The sequence below is a fragment of the Stomoxys calcitrans genome, chromosome 5 (genome assembly GCF_963082655.1).
Source record: "Stomoxys calcitrans chromosome 5, idStoCalc2.1, whole genome shotgun sequence".
Taxonomy (NCBI): domain Eukaryota; kingdom Metazoa; phylum Arthropoda; class Insecta; order Diptera; family Muscidae; genus Stomoxys; species Stomoxys calcitrans.
Window position 1 is genome coordinate 85,442,467 of NC_081556.1, and position 18,155 is coordinate 85,460,621.

Genomic DNA, 18,155 nt, shown 5'->3' on the forward strand with positions numbered 1-18,155 from the left:
AACACGTACACTGAGGCGGCAGCCCCTGGCCAATGAAGGGTTTCATCGGGTCAAACCAATACATGGGATTCGATTTCTGTCGTATGCTGTTTTGTATGTATGTATGTTGTTTTGTCCAATATCCATGAATCTGAATGCTGATTTAGCTGCAATAAATGCCTGGTGTCTACTGGCAGGAGCTTGCTCATCACTTCGCAATTACAACCAACTTTTCGATTTCCCATACTGTTTGTATGCGAGATTGATAATAAAAAATACAAAACCCACGTTGGTTGCCTCTATGAAATATTCACAAATACGAGTGTAAATTATTTCATTCATAGACAACACAAAGAAGCAAATGTTGATTTTCACTTTGCAAGAATTTCCATTTGTATTTCACTTAAGTTTCAAGTGCACCAAAACTAAAGAAACAAACTTATCGCCAGACATAACACATCTCTCAACATCTTTGCGATGAATGTGTGTGACGGTGTATAGCATGCATTTTTATGCAGCGCCCAACCGGCAAACAGCCTGCGTAAAACATAAAGATCGGGCTGGTGGGCCATATCCACCTCCACAAGCAGCATCACAGAACCAGCAGTTGCAACATTAATGCTATCATCCCGATCCTCCACAGCACTTGCAGTCAGACGGCAATGTTTAGAGAAGTAGCACTGCGATCTCTTTGCCTTGTCGCCTTTTCTCCCGATGATGCTGCTGCTGCTGCTTTCCAAATGTCTCGTTAAAAACCGCATTTGAATATAAAGTTGTCTGGGCATATTTTCCATTCTCCCTATGGCCGGCCGTGCGTCCGTCCTGCCACTGGTGCTGGCATCACCGTCGCAGAGGTTGTTATTATTATTATTTCTTCTTCTTTGTATGTTTATTTGTATTAAAAGTGCTTTCATATGACTTTTTGACTGGCTCTGACGATTGTGGCTATGACTATGGCGGCTATGGTTGTACATTTGCTGCTGTTTGGCTGTTGGCTCTGACTGACTGTGTTAATGTCCATCAGCCTATACGTGTGTGCGCCCGTGTGTGGCTGTATCATTTTGCTTTTTAATTTCAATTTGTTTTCATCATCATCATCATCATCTCTGAAGAAGATATTTTTTTAGGTTTTTTCCATCTCTCTACATATAATTTTCATATTTTTGTTTGGTTGGACGTAGGGAACACACTTTGATTTATTACCAATTGAAAATTTTAAAATATTGCATTGTTTGGATACTTTGCCTATTTGGTGAATAGTGCAGCGCAATAGAATAAGTAGCATACCTGGAAACTTTGGGCAGAGATTTATTAGAATTGCCGCATATCAGTGTCATGTTATCGAAGAAAAACGCGTATCGCCTGATTTTTAACACAATGCAAAAAATTATACCAAACACCACCCTATATACTACAGGGCACATCGATGGAGTAGGCAAAAGCTTTACAGAGCAAAGAAACTTTTTTTTATATGCAATTTTCTGCCCCTGAAATTTTGAGTGAAGGTGCATCTGATATTTCTCTTCCAGAATAAACAAAAACGCCATTTTGAAAACATTGAGTTAGACCCTTTTTATATTAGGCCATCGATATATTAACTTTGTGAATTTGACACAAACCGATCGCTTTGGTGCAGGCACATCCTCCTGCAGAGACAAAGAAGGAAGGAAATCTGCTAACTGACACAGACAACATGCTGAGGATATGGAAATAACATTTTACCCAACTGCTAGTGTCCGACGTTGGCGGTAAAGAGGATACCGCAGAACCAATCCCTGATGATGTTATAGAATGTTTACCTCCTAGTGAGAATGAGGTCCAAGTAGCAGTGACCCGACTAAAGAACAACAAGGCAGCAGGAGCCGACGGGTTACCCGCTGAACTATTTAAGAGCGGAGGCGACACGCTGATAAGACGTATGCATCAGCTTATCTGCGCAATCTGGTTAGAACGCATACCCAATGATTGGAACCTCCGCACACTATGTCCCGTACACAAGAAAGGAGACAAGACGGAATGTGCCAACTATAGAGGAATAAGTCCCCTCCCCATCGCATACAAGATACTCTCGAGCGTACTGTGTGAAAGATTAAAACCTAAAGTCAATGAGATAATTGGGCCCTATCAATGCGGCTTTAGACCTGGTAAATCCACCCTGGACCAGATATTCACACTGCGCCAAATCCTGGAAAAGACCCGAGAAAAACAATTCAACACCTACCATCTCTTTGTTGACTACAAAGGCGCCTACGATACTCCTTTACGTTCAAAGGTATTTCAAGCCATGTCTGAGTTTGGTATCCCTGCAAAATTGATAAGACTCTGCAGGATGATACTTGCTAATACGCGTTCCTCAGTAAGAATAGGAAAGAATCTCTCCGAACCATTACGTACCAAACAAAATTTCAGACAAGGAGACAGGCTATCGTGTGATCTCTTTAATATCCTGTTGGAGAAGATTATACGAGATGCAGATGTAAATAGATATGGCACACTAATCACAAGAGAACACATGCTACTCGCCTATGCCGACGACATCGATATCATAGGTCGGTCACCGGAAGTACTAACTGCAGCCTTTGAAAGAATCGAAAGAGAGTCAGTGAAAATGGGTCTGGCAGTAAATGGAGATAAGACGAAATGGATGGCTTCAGCTCTCAGAAAGCTTTGCATCACCGAGCAGAATGACACCAGTTTTGAGATTAAGCGAAGAATAATACTGGGAAACAGATGCTACTTTATTTGGTTCTGAAGCATGGGTACTTGTGAAAGCAGATGAGGCAGTGCTTGGAGTATTTGGGAGAAAAATTCTTCGTAAAATATATGGACCAGTTTGCGATAATGGAGAATATAGGCGACGTAAGAACCACTAGCTGTATGAGCTGTATAACGGACTTAAGCTTGATTTGTGGGGATGAGGAAGAGGAGTCATAGACGGTTGATCACCTGTTGTAAGACTGCCCCGAAATTTCGAGAGTATGTGCAGGATTATGGCTACATAAAATCTATTTTCCAGTTTAAATTATCTTGATGCAAAAGTCTTTTCGCGGAATGCTTGACTGCTATAGTTTTGATGCGGCCACCTGATAAATACGCCTTGATTGCGACGTAAATAAGTCATACTTCAAATAAGTCATACGTCAAAACACCAATTTTATTTATTGATTTTAACTAGCTTAGCAAAAGTTCAGTCCTCGGAAAAAAGCCAAAAATTCCCCCATTAATATTACCACGGGAGGCCTCCGTGGCGCAGAGGTTAGCATGTCCGCCTATGATGCCGAACGACTGTGTTCTAAACCCGGCGTAAACATCAAACAATTTTTAGCGGTGGTTATCCCCTTACTATACTGCCATGTTAAAACTTCTCTACCAAGTGGTATCGCTATGCGGCGCACCGTTCGGACTCGGAATAAAAAAGTAGGCCTCTTATCATTGATCTTAATCATTGATATGAGAGAGAAGTTTTCCCTGTTCCTTAATGGAATATTCATGGAAATTTAGTATCAGTAAAATGACCCCAGGAACAGGAATATGAAGGGCTTTTTTGAGCTCAGGCTTGGGAACAACAAATGACCCCCTCCACATCCATGCAATATGTCGCAATATGGTACTTGATCAAGAAGATTTTACGTAGAACACGAATATGACGAAAAAAAAGTTCTAAGAGAAAATTCTGACCCTCAAGGATCATTTTTAATTTTTTTTTAATGCGGCGCTAGTGTCTTTTGTCTTATTCACCCTATATCGATTATAGGCAATATATTCGTCGTCATTTCACTTGAGTGGAGAAGGAATTCGTGTTCCTGGTGTCAATTTAGAAAGAGCACTGCAAACATTTTTTTTCCCCTTTTTCCTGTAATCTTCACCTTTGATCTATTTTTTAGTATTAATAGAATTGTGGTCTGTGCCTAATGTGTTGGCACACAAGCCCATCGCCCAAAATTGGGATTCCCGAAATTTACAAATCAAATATTGAACTAATACGCACATTGACCAACGAGTACAACCAAAACACTACATCAACTTATTTTTTCTCTGAAACTACTGAGACGACGTAAATCGAAATTATTAGGAAGAACATTTTTGACGACGTAAATCGAAGTATTAATGTATATAGCTTCAATGGTTAGGGTAGGTTGAATGGCACGCGACTAATAACCTCAGTTTCTAGTCGCTTCACTCTGATACATTTGGTCTATTGCGTTCGCCCTAAAGAAAGTTAATAGAGAAAAAAGACATGAGAAGCAAATAGAGGCAATGTTGCCAGTATTTTCGTCCCTTGTACCCAAATATCGAATTTTTTCCGCCCAAAAATCCCCAATTACAAGTTAATTTCCCCAGAAAATTTCGCCAACTATTTTGAATGGCTTTTATAAAAGTACAACCAAATATTTTTACAAGGTCTGCTATATAAGTTTCGGATCTAGGCGAAATTTTCCTTGAAAAGTTTGACATTTTTTAGCACAATCGTACTCAGAACGTTTTGACGTACGATCATTATGAACTTCAATCTTTGTATGGGGATGAAGCACCATTCTATAGCACTGTGGCCAACGCTCGCTCAAATTCGAGTTCCGTTGTACCAGAGAACATTGATGTCATCATGCCTTCTATATTCCATGAATTCCACCTTGCCATAAGAAAGGTTTGTTCCCGTTGGATTCAGCACAATCGAACAATCACTCAAAAAAAGATCCTGACGATTAGTTCAACGGAATCTTGGATCTATGTGTATGAGACCGGAACAAAACAACAATCGCCCGCCCGTGTGGGCCTTTGAAATTGAGCAAAATCCAACGAAAGATGCACTTGGCAGCATATGGTCGCCTGTTTCTTTGGCAAAACTGGTCATTTGGCGAATGTTCTCCTTGCGGAACGTGAAGGTGAATTCTGATTGAAATTCGAAAAACGAACAAGAGAAGACGGATTATTGTTCGCCATGAAAATGCGAGCTCTCATACAGCTCCGCATTTATGGATCACATTCGTACAGTTCTGACTTGGCACCCAATGACTTATTTTTATTGTCGCACATTAAGATGCGGGGTCAATGATTTTCTTCGCCAGAAAATACTGTTGAAGCGCTCAATAACCATGTTTTGGCGGTCTCTCAGTCAGGGTGGAAAAACTGCTTCAACCATTAATTTTAGCGCATGCAAAAGTAAATAAATCATGGTGGCAAATAATTTTTAAAGCAATAAAATTATTTTTGTTGATAAAAATGTACATTTTCATTCCTAGGCGAGGAGTTTATATAGCAGCCCTCGTATCTACATGTTTATCAAAACTTACAAAAAAAAGTAAAGTTAAAATACCAATAAGCACCGTGCGGGTTTAAAACTCTCAGTTCCGATTTGTGTGCTTTTTTATCGTCATTACGAGAAACTCAGTTTAGAGACACCGGCGCATCCATAGGTTGCGGATAGTGGGATGCTGTGGGGATACACGGAGTAGCTGCAACTGCGGTCGGGGACAATCAGAGGTTTCGCTTGGAGTCTCAGTGAGAGATCCTACCCGTGCGAAGACATAATGAAATGCTGTCTAAGCCATATCTTCTGGGTTGTTATCGCAGAGACCAATCAAATCATCATCTTGTGTATAGGTATCCACCGCCCAGAAGCCTGAAGGTTGTTGTTGTTGTTTTAACCACATTTTCATGCGGGCGTGGCGATCCTCTTCAAGCTCTTTTAAGTGAGCAAACTCGTTTCGCGCGGGAACAGGGTGACCATTGGTTATTTAAAGGCGTCAATAACTCGCCTTGTCATATCGAGCATCGTAGGCACCCAGTATTTGTGCAAGAGCCGGTGCCACCCGACCTCTCACTGAGACTCTCCACTCAATACCGCTGATAGTCCGCGACTGCAGTTACAGCTACTCCGAATCGAGCATTCCACTATCCGCAACCTGTGGACGCGCCCAGTAGCTTGCAGCTATGATTCCCGAGCCAACAATGAACACCACACAGATCGCACCTCAATGTTCCAGCTTGTGTAGTGCTCACAGCAATTCCGTGCCGGGAAGCCTTAAGGTAGATAAACATTGTGTAGAGCGTGAGGTTCAGCGCTACAAGAGAAAACCTCTATATCAAGCGGCATATTAAGCGGGTCTAAACAACATTCATGCAGACACGGTAGCAAATGCGGTGAATTGCTACCGGGTGAATGTGGTCCTTGGAGAACGACCGCCTTCCATTGCACCTGAAGAAATTTAACTCCCGGGGCAAACCAGAGTAGTTCTAGCTCAAATACCATCCGGCAAATGCAGTCGCCTCAACTCCTACGACGTGCAGAATACATGTCCCGATTGTGACCAGGGACCACACAACACACGTCACCAGTTTAACTGTCCAGCCAGGCTCACTCCACTCAGGCCCAGATCCCTCTGGACGCACCCATCTTAGTCGCAGATTTCCTGGATCTGGATACTCAACAGAACGAAGCAGACGATAGATAGAACACAAAGCTCTGCTACAACAACAACAAATGTGGTAACAACAACATATTGAACTGAAAATTTCACCCCAAGTCCCCAATTTTTGCCCCGAATGCCCATCAAAACCCAAGTCCATAAGTCATAAATTTCCAATTTCCGAAAATAAATCCCCAATTTGGGGAGAAATCGCCAATGCTCATAACAAGCCCTGCAGAATTCCTCCTCTACATTTGTTCAGCGGAACATCCAAGACCAGACACTGCAATGACCTACAAAAATTCCTATCAGCACTCCAAGATCTTGCTTCCTCAGCTCAAGTATTAGTGACGGCCTGTAACGGAAATACTTGGCCACCGTGCAATATTCAGCCAACGCCACACTCGCACCACCGCAAACATACAATGTACCGTTCCGGGTACATTAGAATATGGGACTCAAGATTTCCGGTTTTCAAATTCGCAAATCGAATAAAATATTTTGCCTATATTTTCTGTCTTCTTTAATGGTTTGATATAGAGCTGGCAAACTATCGATAATCGCAACATTCGATATTTTCGATAGTTTTAATAATAAATATCGGTACTATCGTTAATTTCCCATCAACTATATCTCAAACGAAAATGAGAAGTAAAAATCAAGGCAATCAATTTATATAGAAGTAATATCAATGCACAGACCAAATAAAACCAAGGTTAATAAAATCAATTGGAAGTCATGAGAGAAATCATTGTACAAAAAGTTTATCTAATCGGATGAAAGTTGCGCCCGGTTTGCTAATTTTTGTTTAGTTTTGGAAAAAAAATTAACATTTGCGATAGTATCCATCTGAAAAAGGTCATTCGATATTCAGTCAAACAATTTAATATCGATAGTGTCATCGATATTTTGCCAGCTCTAGTTTGATATCGTGGCCTCGTTGCTGACTTTCGATACGGTCACCAATGCACACATTTTGAGGACATCGCCAACACGTTAACTGAAACCGTAGACTGAAAATTCCAACTGTGATCGTCACTCACATGTGGAATTTAGAGATAATAGAATAGAAGCGGAATATATCTACAATCTATCCTGCATTACAAACCCTCAAGACGTCATCGAAACCATATCACATGCGAATGATTGCACGATTATGGATTCAGCCCGAATTGTTCTTCACACATGCGATAGGTTATATCTCTACGTCGATCTTGCCGGCTTTTCGCCGCAAGAACTATTGTTTACTACATGGACAGCGGAAGTACGCCTGCACCGGAATTCTCGGTATTAATGAAAATCGTTTAGTTAAAGAGCGTTGCAGAAAGTTAACGATAGTGGCATTCAGTAGCCAACTTGAGCTATAATCGACGACTTCATTAAAATCAGCTGTTTTCGTCAACAAATAGAAAATCGTCAACTAAACGAAAAAAATAAAGATAATTATTTACGACAGCTTGGGAGTATTTGATATGAGAGAATTAAACCCGCTATTCCTTAATAGAATGTTCTTGCTTAAATTTGCATACTTTTTTACTTTTTGGGTAGGTTTTCAAAGCACATTTTGCCAAATCTCTATAAATTATATGTCTTTGCACTATAGAATTCTATAGAATTTCTGGCACCACTGTCATAGACAATAATCAAAGGAATGCATTTTAATTGCAACACTGTCTGTTGGATCACAACAACAGGAACATCTAAAGGGGGGAGGGCCGCCAACTAATGGCAAACGTCACAAAGAGTTCATAAAATATTCACATCATATTCTTTCGGGCCCAGAGAAATTTTTGAGCAAATATACATAAACCTAGAGAAACAAACACTCAAACACCCATCATATGATGTTGTAGAAAAAAGTCAAAAGAAAAATAGAACGAAGACTGCACAACGAAAACAACAATACACACCACGTAAAACAAAGAAAGAAAATAAAAGTGGAAATCAAAACAAAGGTAAGGCACGGCACGTAGCTATATAATTTGAGGGAATACAAACATATAGCCAAATTTAACAGAGGTGAAAAATTAATTGTCAGAATATGACAAAAATTCCATATAGAGAAATTGAGGTTATGTTTAAATTTTTAGTTTAACTGCTTCGTTTTGTTTTTACTTAAGACTTACCTGTTTGCCATCTACTTCAATGTCAGCCACATAGTTCTCAAAAACAGTGGGCACATATACTTCAGGGAACTGATCTTTGCTGAAGACAATCAGCAGACATGTCTTACCGCAGGCACCATCGCCGACAATAACCAATTTTTTACGAATCGTCGTCATTGGTTCTAAATGAGAAGAACAGAAAAAAAAACAAAACAAATTTAGATGGTTTACAACAACAAAATACATACGAAGATAAGTTCACACAAAAAATATGAAGGATATAAATGCACCCACTGCTAGAACGAAGACCCATATCTAAACGAATAGGTGAAACTTTTGCTCTTTATTAGTTCGCGGAAAATGATTAAATAACTTTTTTTGCCTTTAGGAAACACAGAAAACACGTATTTGCAAGTTCCTAAGGAGACCAACTGAACAAAGTCGCTACTATCTACAATATTCAATGTTACAATAACGAATTTATGACACACAAACTATTTTGCTAATAGCAATCGTTGTTCTTGTGATTTTAACAGATCTTCTTCGGCGGCTGCTGCTGATGGGTTGTGCGAGTGGGGATGTTAGTTTTGATGATCATTATCGGTCCCCACGTTTGTTCTTTTCTCTTTAGTTGGCTCCTTGGGTTGACGTAGTTCACAAAGAAAACCACAAAACAGTTGTGCGATTTTAATTTTTTTTCTTAAAATTAAAATGTTTTTAATTTCCTATAAGAATTTCTTCGTAGGTCAAACGCAACGACAGCCGGTGCCATCGATGACCACACGTTTTTCGAGTTGAAGTTTTCCCTGCGTTTAAACGGATTTTAGAGAACAGATAAACAAGAGTACAAGCGTTACGCGCTTATACACGATATTTTTTATTTTTTGCTCACATTTCGTTTTTTCTTTCTCGCCAAACAAATAAAATGACTACGCCAAAAAGTCAGCCCAGCCAGCCAAGCAGCAGCAACCAGACGAAAAACAGACAGACGGACGGACGGATGTTGGAAATAAATAATTAAAACTTGTATGTATCACTTTTGTCCCTTAATTATCAACAAGTATTCACAAATTGTTCGGTATTTTCGTCTTTTGTAAAGTTTTTATTATTTGTTGCTGCTGCTACCGCTGCTGTTTCTCTGTTGTTGAATGGAGCTTTTTCAGTCTTCTACTTGTTCGTTCGTACAATTGAATTTTTTTTTTTTTCTTCATCATCATCATCACTGGCGAAGAAGAAGAAGAGCTGGAATAAAGCGAAGAAAAAGAAGAAGAAGACGAAACATAAGTCATACCTTATGTTTGCTCCGAAGATGAAACATACGATTGTAATAAGGTACAAAAAAGTACTTTTCAGAGATGGAAGGCATTTTTTTCGATGGTATTTCTACAAACTACATAGACACTTTCAAAAAAGAACTTAAATTAGTCTTGTTATTATAGTTACTTTTTTTCTATAAAGAGAAAACAAGCTTTTGGAGAAAAATAACAACTAAAATAGGCGAATTTGCAAAAATAAGTTTTCTCTTTGCATAAAATCACGTGATATTGATCGATATTCTAATTCGATGTAGCTTTGTCGCGTAACATGTATGCGCTTTAACACCTACTCCAAATATTATCTTATGGATCTGTAAACATGTATGTATATTCCTCCCTTAAAACCCTTCCCCGGTCGACATCTTGAATACCTAAATGACTCAATTTTATGCCAAGTACACCTTTACCCTAAGATCACACTAATTATCCCCAAATAGGCCAATTAGATATACAATTCGAATACAATGGGCGAAAAAGGGTATGTACGTCTTTAAAGTATGGTAGATATTTACTTCTGTATGATTATAAGGGAATATAGGCATACAGTTCAGTTTATAGCGTATTTTATAATTTATAATTTTTAGATTTAAAGGTTTATAATTTTTAGATTTAAAGTAAATTTAAAGCAAAATATGTCACAACAATTGCCAAAAAATGATGTCGCACCTAGACTCTTATCGCACACTGTATACTGCTCCCGTATAAACTGACCTCCTGCAAGAATTTAACAAATTTGGAATGTCTTGACCGTCTATTTGTTCTGTTCCCTCTTGGTACAGATCACCTTGATCATCTAATTTCCCTAAAGTTATAAATATTTAGACCAAAAAAACCGTTTCCAAATCGGACCATATTTGGATATAGGTGTCACATCGACCGACTTGCATGCGATTGGACTAAAGATTGGAGGGAGACTTATATAAGACCTTTTGGGATCAGTCCAATATTTGCAAATCCGATCTCAGTCCCGTTAAATGCTTAACTAGGCCATCACTATGTAGATCAGTCGGAATGAAATGGAACTCAAATAAATTATATTTGCTAGAATAGTATAACTTAGAACTAAGTAAAAGGAGGTCCCCACAAAAAGCCATCCAATGGCATGTAAACTGATAATGGCTTATAAGTCTCAAATTAAAGGTATTGAATAGTAGATTTCAAATTCCTCATCCATATTTATTAATATTTGGGAAAAGTAAAAATCTCACTGTACCTTAAAACTGTAATTCTTTAATGGGCCGAAGATTCGACTACATTTTTAAATAAATAAATATAATCTAATCATTAAAATCCTACATATTCTGTCCATTGTGCTACTACAGTAGCGTCACAACGAATCCTTTATTGGAAATCCAACCCACTACCTCCCTCTATTCCTCAAACTGCGGACGTCATGGAGATCGTATCTTATGCGGACGATCATGGCTTCAGACTACCACGATGATATCTACGATAGGTTAGGGTCCCACGACGATGACGATTTTTTAACTGCAAGAACTTTTAAAGATATCTCCAACGGGGTTACTATATAAAAAGCGGAAATAGGCGGTCAAAATGCATGATATCACATTTGATTGCCATTAAAGGCCATACGATACATACAATCCCATGGCAGCCGGTTGTACGTACCGGATTGACCCGATGGAGTTATCCATCGGCAAGGGCTGTCGCCTCAGTGTACAACACACTGCTACAACAACAACAACATTAAAGGCCATACGCGCAAACTACAGGAATTTATGACAAAGTCAGAAGTAGAAATAATTTCAAGGTAAACCATGATGACTACATATAAAAAAAATTGGCCAGTCAGTATAAACTATGCAGTGTCTACTATGTGGACTTGCCAGTTGAGCTACACGAAGTGGACCTAGTGTCCAGAACGGCCAGAATGCCTTTTTTTACGAACTTAAAGGGATGTATCCTCAGTTCTCATGTGTACCATCTCCATCAGCAAAGAAAGCTTCTAACCATGTAAGACAGCAGTCTATTTACTGGCCTGTTGTCGCAGCAGCCATCAAATCACTATCTTGTGCATAGGCATCTATCTGCCAGAAACGTCCGCTTGGCTCCACATGATCTTAAACCAGAGGTTCAGCGCTACTAGAGACAACCTCTAGACCAAACAGTGTACAATAGCGGAAGCATTGACCTGCTACCGAGAGAATAGCGTTCTTAGAGATCAATTGCTATTATATAGCACCTGAAGAAGTACATTTCCCTCGGCAAACCAGAACCGCGAAAACCGGTTATTGGAATACGGACTGCTCCTAAGCCTTGCCGCATCCCTCATCTGGTCGTCATGAATGCATCCGTAATTTCCCTTTTTCCCTAATACCCTTCTGAATTACCCTCGTTTTTTACGAGCAGGATCTCCCTAGAGGATTTTCATCGTCATTTTAAACGTCTCAATGTTCTTCAGCTTTTTGTGCACGCCATTAATCCGAACTAAGAGGCTGAAAAAGGCTTTGCATTCACCGAGTTAGTCGACAGCAGTCTTCGAAACAAGCTTGCTAGCCTATTGAGCTTGAGGTGGGTTCCTACCTACACATGCAAATATGTGGCTAGAACAAGAACATTCCTCTGGCCCTTGCAGCTAAGTCGTGCCATCTCATTCCCCTTACTCAACAAAGGCCCGGAAGCTATGCAGATAGTGACATAATCAGAGAAGTCGTTGAGAAGACCTTTTTCCTGAAATTTTAAAACGTGAGTACTCTTGTAATAGAATTTGGTTCATCGACAATCAGTGATATCCAGTGGAGAGTCTCAGTGAGAGAGATTGACCCGATGAAGTCCTTCGTCAACAACAAACAGTTAAAACCAACACGGGAAAACTGTGAGCACCACAAAGGCTAATACGATCTGTGTGGTTATCATTGTTATCACGAGAAGCTTAGCTCCAAGTACCGGGCGCTTCCACAGGTTGCAGATAGTGAAATGCTTCATACGGAGTAGCTGTAACTGCAGTCGTGGGCAATCAGCGCTATCGAGTGGAAAGTCTTAGTGAGAGGTCGGGTGGCACATGCTCTTGTACAAATACTGAGGGCCTATGATGCTCGATATGATAATTCGAGTAATTGGCGTCTTTAAATAATCAATGGGCAACCTGTTCTGCGGCGATCGGTACTTTGGACCTTAATGAGCTTGCTCACCTGCAGGAGCTTGACGAGGATCGCCACCTCCGCCACGGGATAGCTGCGAGCACCGCACAGGCTGAGACATTGAGGTCCGATCTGTGTGTTCATTGCTGTCATGAGAAGCTTAGCTGCGAGCTAACGGGCGCGTCCACAGGTTGCGGATCAACCCAAAGGCAGCCGGTTGTACGTACCGGATTGATCCGATTTAGTCCTTCATCGGCAAGGGCTGCAGACTCAGTGTACAACACACTGCTACAACAACAACAACAACAGGTTGGGGATAGTGGAACGCTCCAACGACAGTCGCAGAAAATCAGCGGTATCGAGCGGAGAGTCTCAGTGAGGGGTCAGGCGGCACCTTCTCTTCTTCTAGGGACTCTGGAAACCAATCAAAGGACCCCTATATATATGGGAGCTATATACAAATCTGAATCAATATGGCCCATTTGCAATCCCCAACGACATACACCAATAGGAAGTATCTCTGGAAAATTTCGAGCGCCTAACTTAACGAGTTCGTTAACTACTCCCCAAAGAGGTTTTGCACTGCTGCACGCTGTTCGGATTCGACTATAAAAAGGAGGTCCCTTGTCACTGTGCTTTACTGATATGTGGGAAATTTGCCCTTGTTCCTATATAAAAAGTTTTGTGAATAAAGCCGTTAAACTTTATTCAACATTTAACAAATTTCTTGTTATTATTTCTGTGATCTATTCCAAAATCGTGTTAAAAACATTTATTTTTAAGTTTGTGAACTGTTGGTACATTAAGCAAACACAATTAAAAAATTTATATATATTTTAACCAATATGGTTGGTTACCAACAAGTGGGCTGGCACCACGGGACTTTAAATGTTAACAAAGTTCAAACAAAAAAGTACTAAATTAATCAACCCAGATTTGCCCTTCCTTTTACACTCCCCACACCACACAACCCTTATTGTGTAAAACCGTATACATTCCACCTTAATCATCACACACAACACAATCGTACATCGTCGTTCGTTCATTTCTTGCTTTATTTCATTTTCTTATTAACACAACACGCACACACTAACACTTATATATGAAATTTATACACATATACATTCATCATCGTCATGATCATAATTCATTTTTTTTTATGAAATTAATTTTCGTCAAAATTTCCATCCGCGAAAAAATTAAAAATTCCTTTCTCGAATTCTTGTTGCTAGTATTAAATGCATTATTTTGCCTTTTGGCACAATAAAAATATCGTTTTTCCCGTGTTACCCATCGTCGTATCTTTGTCGTACATACATTTTTTAATTTGTTTTAATTTCCTCCTCAGAAGTGAATGTATTTCTTGTATTTCACCAAATCACTTGTTTTTACACTTATTTGCTTTTATCTAATTATCTTTTCGCTATGTTTCGACTTGTAGACACTTGGAATTGTTTAAAAAAGTAAAAGTTGTTCGTTAAATTTGTTGTAAAAAATATTTATTTCACTTGACTCTAAATAAAATTTCTTCTCATGCAGCAGCCTACTTGAAAATTATGATGACAACGCCTTGACGTCCGATGTTGTACGAAGAGTACGGCAAATCGTTTTTCATTAAACGGTGTTGCCGGACTACTGTTGTTTTAGATAAAATGGGATCATACATAACTAGTTAGAAAGCAGATTTAAGAGTTATCGATTTTCTTATTCATTCATTTAATACCAATATATAATTTGAAAAATATTTTTTGAAAATATATGGCATTATGTATATTATTAGCAAATTTTTTATAAAACATTCAAATATATGTGGTTCTGTTTTGATTTCTCAAACATTTTCATTGTTCATGACTAAACAGTATGTGCGAAATAAATGAGCAATTTCGACAAATTCAAATTCAGCCACTGACCATTGTACAATTATTTCCATTGCCACGTGCAGCAGCCAAAAAAAATTAAAAGATTTGTGATTACAAACGAATAAATTATAAATTAACCATTGGCAAAAGAGTGTATTTGGATACAACTCTGAAATTGCAATATTTATCAGCTGGGTCATGGTTGAATTAAGAAGTTGATGAAATTGTCCAACTCCAGAGTTGTATCCAAATCCGACTAGAACGTCAAATGCTTGGTTTGGACTTTAAATTTTTTTCAAATTTTGTTCCTTTTTTCACATTTTAATTGCATTCATTTATAATTTACACGTTTATAATCACAAATGTTTTGATCTTGTGTCTGCTGCAACTGATAATGCAAATAAAAAGTAAAATGTCAATTAGGAAGTGTTCAGAATTTTGGCAGCCTAGTGGGAATTTGCACCACCATCGCTACAGGCATGGTTGAATTAAGAAGGTTGGCTGAATTCCCACTAGGTTGTCAAATTGCTGGAAACTTCCTAATTGATATTCTAATTTTATTTGCATTATAAATTAAAAAAATTAAAATGTGAGAGAGAAGAAAATGTGAAAAAACTAATCATTTGACGTTATAGTAGGATTTGGATACAACTCTGAAGTTGGGCAATTCCATCAGCTAGGCAAGTGAGCCAACCTTCTTAATTCAACCATGGCGCCAACCATAATATCGTAAAAGTGGCACAGTTAATGTGGAATTTCAACCATGCTGCGGGGTTTACTAGAAAAGAAGAACAACCAATCTGTACATATTGGTCATGCAGGGTCTTTGGCTGCCAAATTTGACGGTATTAAGATGTCAGATTTTGTTGTGATCTCTTCGTTGTTATCTTCTTTCTCACATATTCTCTGTCAATTTACGCACACTTTCTGCACACACACACGCACACAAATTTGGTTGTCGGTTGGTCGCGTGAGTCCACCTTTTTTAAATCCGCCTTGGAATCCGTCTAGGAGACAACCTTTAAATAATTCTGCCATGGACAATTGGCTTAAGAAGGTGCATAAATACACATATAGTCATCTCTGTAGACCTATTTTTTACCATCACTGACGATACGGAGGTAGTCGATAATTTTGAGTTAACGATACAATTAGGCTAGTGCTGCCATAGAATAATAAAAATTCTGTCAGTTCCACACATTGCATACTTGACAATCTGGCTAAAATCAGAATTTTATGGAACATTTACACGATACCAGGATTCACTGAATAAGGTTAAGCCAAGCGATCAGCCGATATACTTTTTTTTAATATTTGGCAGTACTTGGCATTGAGGATGTCAACCTGTTCTCTTTTTACATTCATTCTTTGTTTACGTTTTCTCCTATATGATGACATTTTCAATCGTCAGATTTGACATCCTTAATGATGTTTATGGGGCCTATCCACTTTGTGTTTTTGCATGTGACCTAACCTTCTATTAGTGAATCCTGACACGATACATTCAGGTGAAATGATGACTTGGTATAAAAATTTGCTGTAATTATTGGGTTGCCCAAAAAGTAATTGTGGGTTTTTTAAAAGAAAGTAAATGCATTTTTAATAAAACTTAGAATGAACTTTAATCAAATATACTTTTTTACACTTTTTTTTCTAAAGCAAGCTAAAAGTAACAGCTGATAACTGACAGAAGAAAGAATGCAATTACAGAGTCACAAGCTGTGAAAAAATTTGTCAACGCCGACTATATGAAAAATCCGCAATTACTTTTTGGGCAACCCAATATATTAAAAACTAATGCACAAAACTTAGAGTAGCGTTAAAGTGGCGTTATTTGACAGATTTCCTTTATAGAACTGTCACTAAGAACTGGTCACTAATTGATATGTAACTGTTTGCAAGAATTACATGGTTGTGTGATATGCACATTCATGTATACGCATGTACGCTTGTGTATGTCACTTAAACCCCAAACCTGGCCGGCTGTTAACAGCTGCTCCCGTGAGACCACGTTATTAAATCCGCCTTGCCCGATTTCATGGCTGAATAATCAATAAAAATAGCAAAATATGCAGTTGTTTTCAAGAATTGTGTATGGATGTGTGTGATAAACCCCATTTACGATGTTCTTTAAATCCGGATTTAATGTCTCGATCATCTGCTTTCTCTTTATAAAATCAGCTGACAAGAGCCTTAAAACCGGATTTAATGAGCAGTGTAAACGGGGTTATATATACATTCATATATAGGCTGTACGGTTGTGTATGTCACTTTAATTTCCAAAAACGCAGTGCAAACGGACAGAATTTGTCTTTGGATTTAGTTAAATTGAGATCATAAAAAATTCAATGTTAACGTGCTATAAACATATGTATTTTGTTTAGGTTTTCTACAACTATTCCGAAAGCAGAATAGTGTGCCTATTTAATGTGGGTATTAACTTTTTTTTTTATACCCACCACCGAAGGATGGGGGTATATTCATTTTGTCATTCCGTTTGCAACACATCGATATATCCATTTCTGACCCTATAAACTTTATATATTCTTGATCAACGTAAAAATCTAAGACGATCTAGCTAGTATGTCCGGCCGTCTGTCTGTTGAAATCACGCTACAGTCTTTAGAAATGGAGATATTGAGCTGAAACTTTGCACGGGTTCTTTTTTTGTCCATAAACAGGTTAAGTTCGAAGATGGGCTATATCTTGATATAGCCCTCATATAGACTGATTCGCTGCTGACATTTGGAACAGTGAGTTATTTTAGCCCCTTAAACATCCTTCTTCCATTTGGTCCATATTTAGATATAGCTGTCTTATAGACCGATCCGCCGATTTAGGGTCTTAGGCCCATAAATTTGGTACAGTGAGTTAAGTTAATCCCCTTCGACATACTTCTGCAATATGGCACAGATCGGTTCGGATTTCGATATAGCGCACTTATTGTCCGATTTCGCCGACATTTGGGACAGTGAGTTGTGTTAGGCTCTTAGACATTTTTCTGCAACTTGACCCAAGTTGGTCCAGATTTGGATATAGCTGCCATATAGAACGATATCTCAATTTAAAGACCTGGCCCCATATAAGACGCATTTACAATACGATTTCACTGAAAATTTGACACAGTGACTTATGTTAGGCTTTTCGACATCCGTGTCGTATATGGTTCACATCGGTTTATTTTTAGATATAGCTACAAAAAAGATCAATATTTTGTTATACACAATTGAACAAATTGCATCGGAACATATTTGGATATTGCTGCTATGGGGCATAAGGTATGCATTTTTCACCGGATTTTGACGAAAGGTGGTTACATATATACCCGAGGTGGTGGGTATCCAAAGTTCGGTCCGGCCAAATTTTACGCCTTTTTTTTGTCAGAACA

The 18,155-nt window shown here is 38.7% G+C and overlaps 1 protein-coding gene across 5 annotated transcripts in view; it reads right to left on the minus strand.

Moving 5' to 3' along the window:
- LOC106087470 (ras-like GTP-binding protein Rho1) overlaps positions 1–14,546 on the minus strand; it is a 40,191-nt gene extending 25,645 nt beyond the window's left edge. The window contains exons 1-3 of one of the 5 annotated variants that reach the window (XM_013252519.2): positions 14,456–14,519; positions 14,226–14,352; positions 8,513–8,673 (exon numbers count right to left, since the gene is read on the minus strand). In XM_013252519.2, coding sequence (XP_013107973.1) covers positions 8,513–8,668 — 156 coding nt within the window. In that variant the 5' untranslated portion in view covers positions 8,669–8,673; positions 14,226–14,352; positions 14,456–14,519. The other 4 variants (XM_013252521.2, XM_013252517.2, XM_013252520.2 and 1 more) reach the window with 4 other exon arrangements.
- Positions 14,547–18,155: the final 3,609 nt, after the last annotated feature.